This window comes from Solanum stenotomum, chromosome 3 (assembly GCF_019186545.1).
Source record: "Solanum stenotomum isolate F172 chromosome 3, ASM1918654v1, whole genome shotgun sequence".
In the NCBI taxonomy this organism is placed as follows: Eukaryota; Viridiplantae; Streptophyta; class Magnoliopsida; order Solanales; family Solanaceae; genus Solanum; species Solanum stenotomum.
In genome coordinates this window covers 16,255,248-16,265,919 of record NC_064284.1, presented here as the reverse complement: position 1 = coordinate 16,265,919, position 10,672 = coordinate 16,255,248, and the positions used below count along the sequence as shown (strand labels likewise).

At 27.8% G+C, this 10,672-nt stretch overlaps 1 protein-coding gene across 1 annotated transcript; it reads left to right on the top strand.

Annotated features, from left to right (window-relative positions):
- Window positions 1-7,546: 7,546 nt before the first annotated feature.
- On the top strand, window positions 7,547-9,381 carry LOC125859546 (NAC domain-containing protein 6-like). Its single transcript, XM_049539315.1, has 3 exons — window positions 7,547-7,721; window positions 8,197-8,456; window positions 9,043-9,381. The coding sequence occupies exons 1-3, from the start codon at window positions 7,562-7,564 to the stop codon at window positions 9,358-9,360; spliced, it is 738 nt and encodes a 245-aa protein (XP_049395272.1). The 5' UTR covers window positions 7,547-7,561; the 3' UTR covers window positions 9,361-9,381.
- Window positions 9,382-10,672: the final 1,291 nt, after the last annotated feature.

The window sequence follows — 10,672 nt, the reverse complement described above, 5'->3', positions numbered from 1 at the left end:
ATTGGCATGTATCAATTGTTTTAGTTTGTTTGTTTGATTTTGATTTAACAAATTAAAAGAAATATAAAAGACTTTTGAATTTTGTGATTTTAAATAAAAGATTTGTTGAATTTACCAAAATATCTTTTAATTTATAGTTTTAACTATATAAAAGTTACGCCCGACTGTATGCCCTAAGCACGCCCAATGCTCGGGGCTTGCTTAATAAATCTTACATAAATTATGTGTTAAATTTTTTAATTAACATTGTTGACCCTCATAATTCTTGAATAAGTGAATGATACTTAATAATTTTTTAATCTATAGAGATAAGAAGATTGTGAGTAACTCAAATAACAAGTTGTAGTGTCACATCTTTACTAGTTTGTAGCACATTGAAGGTGATTATTTAGTACGTAACATGTCTTTTGAAAATATCCAACAAAATTTTACTTTTTCACTTATCATTGGTCTTCATAGTATGTCTCAAAATTATCATATTTTATTTAGATATTTGAAATTAATTTTATATTTATTCATGATGGAGTGATGTTTTTATTATAATAGTAGTAAGTTTTATTGATTATTTTCTTTCAGGGGGTAAATTGTATAGTATGATAAAAAAAAGTATTTTAGAAATAGTGGTTCTTTTATTATTAGGAAGTTAAGATATTAGATTATTTATACTTGTATAATCATATTAGAAATTTTATTTTCTATTAGTTTCCTTAATAATATTTGTAATTATTTCAAACTACTAATATAGTTTTATAATTTTGTGTTATTATATTATTATATTATTATACTATATTATAAATTAAAATTTTAAAAATTAATGAGGCTTACCCCCCACATCTCGAGGCTTACGCCTCATCCTATACTAAGTAAAACTCCCCTGCCTTTTAAAACACTGATAAGATAGTTTAAAATATTAATTAAAATTGATATAAAATGTATCTTGTTTTATTTAAAAATAATTATTATATTGATTTTTAGAGTAGCCACTTAATTTTTAAGTAAAATTAAGAAAATTGTTGTTTTTCCAAAAGATTAAAAACAGAAAATCTAATGAAAAATAATTAAGGGGGTTCGGGGTTCATATTAGCATTTTGGAAAGGGTTTGAAAGCACCCGAAATGCCCGATAACACGCGGTTATCCGGCAATTAATTATTTGGCCAAAATAATTTTAACTTAGCTTGAATTGCAAAATTGAACTATTTTGTAGTTAGGACCATTTTAAGGGAGAAAAATAAAAAAGTTGAAATATTATCTAAGTAAACTTATTTATTTATTATTATTTTAAGCCAAGTAAAGGATGAATAACTTAGCTAAGTAATTAATTCAGAATGAGTGTTTTTTGGGGATTTGAATTTTTTTTAAAACCTTAAGATTAATAGCAGATAATAACGAGTAAAAAAAAACACAACAAAGAAAGGAGGGAAAGAGATTTGGGCTTAAATCTGATTTTCCTGTCCGCATGGATCAGTATTTGGGTCCATTTTCGTTTTGGGTCTTTAGCCCATTTGAGTCACCTGCACCTGTTCTAAACTAACATAAAAGAAATATATTTTTTTTTTATCTTTGGGTCTTAGGCCCAATTCTTTCACCTGTCCTAAACTTCTAACATAAATAATAATAATGGGCTTAGGCCCAATAAATAACAAAATACAGTTTCTTTTTGTGCAAAAAGTGGGCCTTTGACCCAATCTTTTCAATTCTCTTCTGCCTCGAATTCTTTCAATTTCGAGACCTATACGTCGATTTTTTTTACGGCTAGATGACTCGGGAGGAAAGGATTTTAGCCTTTATGGCTCTCTCGAAAATGTGGGGAAAAAAATAGAAGTTCATGGTGAACTCAGGCGTATTTCACATGCAAAGAAAAGAAATAAAATTAGCCTCAACATATTCAAACCATAGCTTAACGATGATTTATCAATCACAAAATAATATGCACATCAAAGGAAATTAGCACTTGACATCTCTTAGGCCCAAGAGGATAAAAATGATGGATTGGATAATTGTGGGGAACCACTGGCAAGTTCGAAGCAGAAGAGGAAGCAATACTAATTTTTTTTGTATATATATACTAGATAATGTTGTCAGTGCTATGCATGGGCCTAATAATATAAATGGTATGTTTTGGGGCTAATAACGGAGTTTTTGAAGCGATTGTTTTCGTGGATAAATGAATAAGTTTTTTTTATCACAAACTTGTACTTTCTTTGACGCTATTTAAGGCATAATAAGACTACCCACATACAACATTTTTGAAATATTTTATGTTGTCAATTATCATGATTTATAGTATTTTTTACAATAGATCCACTTCAAGAATCGGTGGAATTTTTTGTATTTTTTTCAAAACATATTTTATGTTGTCAATTATCATGATTTATAGTATTTTACGCAATTTTTAAATATAAAAACCACTAAAAAAATAAGACAAATAAATTAAAATGGACCCAATATATGTTATTTTTGTTGTCTCAATGTATGTCACACAAATAAAATTTGGAGAGTCATCCAAATTTTCATATTTTTTTAAAAAATGTTTTAAGTTATTAATTATTGTGATTTATAATATTTTTATGTAACTTTCAAATAACCTACATTACTGGTCACTTTGTCCTAATTTATGTGATATGGATAAAATTACAAAATTAACCCTTTTAAAATGTCTTTCAGATATTTTAAGTTGTTAATTATTATTATTTATAATACTTTTTTTGGTAATTTTAAAATGATATGTATTATTTTTTCTGTCCCAATATATGTGAGCCTGATAGAATTCTAAGAGTGAACCTATATTATTATATAGCTTTTAAATATTTTAAATTGGTAATTATTGTAATTTTTAATGTCTTTTAAGTCATTTGTAAATGATATATGTTGCTTCCTTTGTCCCATTTTATATAGTATAAATAAAATTCCCGAAACCAACTCAATTTTTAATATTATTTTTTTAAATATTTTAAATTATTAATTATTGCGATTTATAATTTTTTTTAAAAATTAAATAGAAAATGTACAAAACTTGTATCAGCCTAAAAAATGACTACGATAATTCGAAGCCTATAGAAAGCAATAAGGTTGTACATAATTTTTAAATACTTAATATATATTACTCCGCTTGTCTCAATGTATGTAGCATAGATAAAATTTCAAGAGTCAATCAAATGTTGTTAATTGCTAAGATTTACAATACATTTTACGTAGTTTTCAATAATATCACATTAAATAATACATAGTACTACTTTTTTTCATTTTATGTGACATTGATAGATTAATTTTAAGAACCAGTCAATTTCTTTTTTTTTTTTGTGTTTTTTAATAAATATTTTAAGTTGTCAATTATCACGATTTATTGTATTTTATACGTAATTTTTAACGATAGATTAATTTCAAGAATCAATCGAATATTTTTATATGTATTTATTTTTGAAATATTTTATGTTGTCACTTATCATGATTTATAGTATTTTTACGATAGATTAACTTCAAGAATCAGTGGAATTTTTTGTATCTTTTTCAAAACATATTTTATGTTGTCAATTATCATGATTTATAGTATTTTTACGCAATTTTTAAATATAAAAAAAAACTTAAAAAATAAGACAAATAAATTAAAATGGACCCAATATATGTTATTTTTGTTGTCTCAATTTATGTGACACAAATGAAATTTGGAGAGTCATTGAATATTATATACTATACTTGGGCATAAACTCCATTTTAAAATAATACTCCCTCCGTTTCACAAAGAATGACCTCCTTTCCTTTTTAGTCAGTTTCAAAAAAATGACCTCTTTCCTTTTTTGGTAACATTTTACTTTTTGCTTTCCATGTGGCATGTTTAAGACCACAAGATTAAGGGCAATTTTGTACATTTGACATAACTTAATTTAGGACCACAAAATTCAAAAGTCTTCTTTAATTTCTTAAACTTCGTGCCAAGTTAAACCAGACCAATCTTTTTGAAACGGAGAGAGTATATATATATATATATATATTAAAATGATTTAACCTACACATATGCCTTATATAGCCTCATTTTCACGTTATTTAAACAATTCAAAATACAAAAAGCAAAGGAACTAATGTAGATCAAAATTTGAAACAATTAATTCAACTACAAGGAGTTATTTGAAACCGAAGGTCGATTAATCAAATCACTGCCAACAACTTGATGCACTGAAATTTTAAAACAAGGTCATAGCATATAAATTTAAAGATAACCCATTCGGCTAATCATGGTGACAAATTTATGTTAAAGCAAGATTGTTATGCAGGTTGACAGAGACAAATGATACTAATGTGTTTCAACTAAAATAAAAGAAACATTTGCCGGAAGATTGGTCTCTTTGTCACAATTTATCAAGCAATGAGAGGGATGGGAGGAAGGAGACAAAAAATCATATTGGGCCCTGATTCGTTTGACGCCGTGTACTGCTCCGTCTGGAGGCCATGTCGAATTGCGCTTTGCTGTTGACAGTCGTTTGCTTTCCGTCTCATCGCCGTGAATCTCTTTGTTCCGTTGTGAAAGTTGGAGCCGCTGTCCTTTCTGGGTTTCTCTTCTTGAACAGAAAATTGGGCCGGGTCCAAGTAATTTAGTGGGCTGGAGGGGTTAGTTCGCTGGCGTTGCTGCATGAAAAGGAAGAAGAAAGGAGTGGGGTCGCTGGTACTGTTGTACGTATATGCATTTGCTGTTGTTTTATTTTGGAATGGGTCGGTGTATGTATGGTTGATGTACAACTGGTGGGTTTCTTTTGGAATTGTTGTTGTACGTTGCTGTTAGGAATGGGTTGTATTGTTGTTTGGAATGTGGTGTTGGGCTGAAAGTTTTGGGCTGCTGGAAATTTAGAAGGAGGACCCAAAATTTGGTCTTTTAAGTGGGTTTAAAGGTGAGGGTAAATAAAATGCTAGATTTGAAATTAAGACTTGGCCAAATGAATTACAAAATTAGCCAACTTATTAACCAAATTGAGTTTAACTTGTGAATTTGGCTAAAATTTAAATAAGACGAATTAATATAATCAACTAACGAGCTTCTTTATTTCAACGAAATAAAATAATAAACTCAATTAAATTTAAATGACTCAAAATAAAAACCACAATTTAAATCAAACTAATTCAAGTAAAATATTCAACTAAAAAATAAAATCTTTTGAGATGATTCTCAAATATTCGCAAAATGACATAATTATATACATAATTGTAAGAATATATACATTAGCTTAAAAGATCATAAAAATGACGAAAGTACTTTAAAATGATTTGAAAAATATTTTGAATTTGATAAAGTCAATGATTTCAAATCGTTAAAAATTTAAGAAGCTCGGAAATTAATTATTATCGGAAAGAGTCAAAATTGGATGTCAACATATCGACAAAAGTTGGGCATGAATTGAAATAGATTTCTGGGGCTACTTAGAAATATGGTACCCTTTTTTTTCCATGACCAGAGACAGTAACACAATTGTCTGTGTTAGGACAAATAATTGACATGACATGTGCCCTAGCATATAAAACAAATAGGAAAGTTTAAACAAAATCACAACTTTTCCAACTAATTTCTTTCTAGTCTTCCTGGTTGACCTCAAGTCAAGATCATATATAATTTCACTTAAACAAACTAAACCACAATTAAAACGCGTTTATTTTCTTTCATTTTCATTCTTTATCTATGGATGGAAATATTTGTTCTTAAATAGTTAAGTATACACCACTTTTTCCATTACTGGTTTTTATTTTTATAAAAACTATGTATAGTAGTTGAACAATTCAAATGACCCAAACTAGGAAGGGGTCAATAATATTATAAAGAAAGAAATATCCTATAAATCAATAGATTCTTATGCTTTCACTTTCATTACTTTTTTTTAAAAAATTGTTGGGACTGTTTTTTTCCTGAGTCGAGGGTCTATGAAAATAACTTCGAGACAATGTCTCCGATCGTCACTCAACTTTGAATGGTGCACTTAGAAAGTTACTCAGCTTAGGATAGTTCAATTTGAATATCTTATTATTTTTTGAAAATAATTTAAAATAAAAATTAGATTTCAACAAAATTTAATGAAAAGATTATTTAAATTGGTTGAGTGACTTTCTAAGTGAAATATCAACGGTTTAGTGATTTATAAGTGAAATATCAATAATTGAGTGATTTTGAGGTATAAAACAAAGTCGAGTGACTTTCTAATTGAACTACTCTAACTTGAGTGACTTTCTAAGTGAGCTATTCTAAGATGAGTGACCATCTGAGAAATTATCTCAAACATTTTATCTATCTCTGAATTATAAATAAGTATGCATACACTTTATCTTTTCAAATTCACTTTGTGGGAGTATATTATTGTTGTGTTTAGAGCCCAACATGTCTATGTCACTATCTAGGATCCACCCATACCTATGAAAGGAATTTTAGCTCATTCTTCCCTAGTGCCACTCGCTCTCAATGTCATTCTCCGCGGTGTGCGCAGAATTTTACACAAATAATGTCATTTTCCATCGCACTCAATATTTATTATATATTTTTATTTCTTCTTAATATATATTTTTATCACATTGATAAGATAAATACTATCAAGTATTTTTCATATAACTTATGAATATTTGAATTTAAATTTTAAATTGAATTGACCTAATCCACTTTAATAATGAATATTACTTAAATTAACTCTCGATAAATAAAAAATATCACATAAATTAAAACAAAAGAAGTATTACTTTTATATTTCAGTAAGTGTGTTTAAATATGAAATTGCAGTAATTTTAAGATATTGCCTCTATCTCAAATCATTACATTTATTTTCTATTATATTTAAGCAGTGTCAATCTACGATATATTATATATTAATAAGATTAAGAACAAGAGGAGTTTGAGAAAATAAGAGCAGATTGATTGTTCTGCTGTTTGTGCTTTTTATTTATAGACTTTGTACATGTTTATGATTAATATAAGAATCCTTATTTACTACGTATTCTAAAGGAAGAGTAATCCTTTTGTTACAATGAATAAGCTACAATAATCGAATTCTAGTTGATGATGGACTCTAATATATATAGATATAATATGTTTATTATCATTGATAAAAGTATTATTAACATACAAAAAAAATGTATGAACGAGTATTGCAACATATAGACATAAAAGGTCCCATGGAAGTATCGATCAATCCACAATATTTTACATTGATATATATAAGTATCAATTTCATATATGGATGAATTAACATTCCTGCAATGATCATGATAAGGAAGTTGGTTTTGGGAGGACGATGAGTTACACTGAGACTAAGATACAGAGGCAAATTCATGATTTGAAAAATAAGCGTGTCATCCTTCAAATGCCGCGTGATGTCCATGAATTATCAATTATTTTTTTAATAATGATGATATCTAAGAAATAAGCGTTATTTAGAATGATTAGGCGTTAAACATTAACTTACACCTCCTAAGTATAGGGTGTCATTCTCAATTGCGTGATGGGCGCAAAACAGGACAATGTTTCTTGCCTATATAAGAGGCTTCTTAATTTATGTAGTCACAAAATACATCCTCTAAGAAACAAAAAATAAAAAAATGTCATTAACAGAGCTTGAACTTCCTGGGTTCCGTTTTCATCCCACTGAAGAAGAACTTATCAATTTTTACCTCAAAAGAATTATCAATGATGATAAAATAGATTCTAATACCATTGGTTTTCTCAACATATATCTCTATGATCCTTGGGAGTTACCTGGTTAGTAAACTCCTTAATACCATCGTAGTGTTTAAATTATATACATTGATAGTATAACTTTTATTTTTTTGTATCATAATGTAAGTTTAAATTTATGATAGTGGGTCATTTAGTTTCTTATTCTGGACCATACATTTTGTTTCTTTTAAGTGGTAAAAATCAAATTAATTATTTTTAAAATTATTAAAATCAAACTAATTATAATATACGATTTTGATTCGGTTATGAATCGAAAATAAAAGAAACAATTCAATTCATTCAAAAAGGGAAAAAAAGACAACAATTCATTCTAGTTAATACAACTAGCATTACACATGAATTTAATGTGAAGGTGAAATGACATTCCTAATCTCACCAAGAAGTGTCATACATACCATTTTTGGCCTTGACAAGGAAGAGGCAATATTTAAAAATGTTCATAAAAAATATTATATTATGTATATTACTTACCTTTTTGTTGGTGTGTGTTAAATAGGGATGGCAAGAATAGGGGAAAGAGAGTGGTATTTTTTTGTACCAATAAACAGGAAACATGGTCCTAAAGGGAGGCCCAATAGAACAACAAGAAATGGTTTTTGGAAGGCAACTGGTTCTGATCGTCAAATTCGTTCTTCATTAGAACCAAAAAAAGCCATTGGTCTTAAGAAAACTTTGGTTTTCTATGGTGGAAGGGCACCTAAAGGCACCAGAACAGATTGGGTCATGAATGAGTACAGACTTCCTCATGGACATAAGGTACTTCAATTTATTATGCAAATACATTATATCGTTATTTCGTGTATTTACTTATTCATATTTTAAACTCTTGAATAAAAAATTTAATTGAATAAAGAATTTTTACGCTATTGGTGTAATTTAGTTATCTAGTTTAGTTTTCAAGTAGCTGGTTCTACTTGATTATTATGGACAATTTATTCATGTGATACGATATAATAGTGCTAAAATTATATGTATATTATTGTAGTATGTTTGACCAAGTTTATCGGCATTAGTTAATTGCTATTGGATCCAATGTCGCTAAAGGTTTTAGGGACATATACAAAGAGTGTTAATTACCGCTAAAAATCATTTTTGATTTAGTGAGCCAGAAATATTTATGTTAGGTTGAGATGTTTGACGAGCTTTTAGTGGTAAAAATGTGTTTTCGAGTAGTAGCACAAACTGTTTTCTAGAAGGTGCAAAAAGTAGTGACTTTTTCTTAGGGAAATATAAATTTTTGCTCTAATATTACAAACATGTATTTTTTAAATTGATTGATCAAACACAAAATGCTACACAGTTAAAACTTCATGTTTCAAGTAACAGAGATATTTGGATGCAGGATCATGACATAGTACTCTGCAAAGTGTATAGAAAGGCAACCTCCTTTAAAGTATTGGAGGAAAGGGCAATGATTGAAGAAGATGCAGCAAAAACATATTTGGCATCAGCTCCTCATGATGAATCACAGGACATGCTTGCTTCTTTGGAATCATCATCATCAAAAAATGACATGTATTTCAAAAGTTGTGAAGAAGAAAATCATGAATTGTTAGGATCAAATGCATTTGTGGAACCACCCAAATTTAGCATTGACTCATTGTCAAGTCCTCTTTGGAGTACAGGGCAAGACTTGTGGACTCTATTTTCTTTGTCCTGAAAATAAAATCACCTAGTAATTGCATCCTCTAATGTTGGAATTATTGACTTTGTGGAAAAATAATTGTAATCTGATAGTTTCATGTTCCCTAATTCTTTGGGTTATGATGGCTTCTTTATGAAATCAATTGTGATACAGTCCATCCGTTAAAAAGGATCCGTTTGACCCCAAAAATACTTGGGAAGTGGTGTTTGTCCCAAGTTTCAAATACTAGAAAAAATTAGTATTTGGACCAAGTTCTAATATTTGTGAATTTTGAAAAATCTAAAAATTATCTCTAACTTTTATATTTTATAAAAAAATATCTATTATTTATTAATTCCAACTAATATTTATTACTATCTCCTTCGGAAAAGTTTGAGTTTTAATTTGAGAAAAAAGGAAAATTTGTGTTTAATGAGTTATAATTATAACTGAATCACTGACAAGTTTGAATATATTAATGTGTTGTCTTGCCTATATTGTTATTTTGTTATTGTTGATTGTTATCAATTATATTATAAGGTTATTTTTTAACGAAACATATTCATCATAAAATGATAATATAAATTTATGGATATTTTAATAATTTTTAGAACTTCTGGTATAAATCATATTTTTTGGAAAATTTGGGGCCAAATAGATGGTGAAACTTCACCCAAGTATGTTTTCCCAAGAATATTTGAGAACTTGGGGCCAAACGCTAAGATTGTGTTTCGATATGTTTTTGTTATATGAAGTCATGATTTTTACTCGGTGTTTGGATATGCGATTTAGAATCATAATGTCATATCTCAAATTCTCCAAAAAAAAGTATGATTTGGAATTTCAAATCATGATTTCATCTTTTAGAAATGTAAAACTTGACTCATAAGTTTATAATTAAAAAAAAAAGGCTCATCATTTTGAATTTTGCAACAAAGATTCACGCTCAACGTGAATTATTCGTACATGTGAAAATATTATATTAAAGAATAACTAATTATTACTATTATTGACTACGTAGATCTTTATAAAATTATATGTACCTATAAATTTGTAATCGCAAACATCTATCTATATATAATAGGAGAAGAAAAAAGTGTCATGTGTCAGCACCACAAAAAAAAAGATTTTTAAAATAATTAAAAACTATTAATTACATATAATAGGGTTAAATAATAAATTGACATTTTATTTTTAAAATAGTTTCTGAATTTGTTATGTTTTCCTTTAATTGATTCTTTTACCGTTTTTTAAAAAATAAATAGTGATTTTTATAATCATAGATAGTTATCTATTTAATTGAATTTTTAAATACATATTCTATATTATATTTCTATTCTATTATATA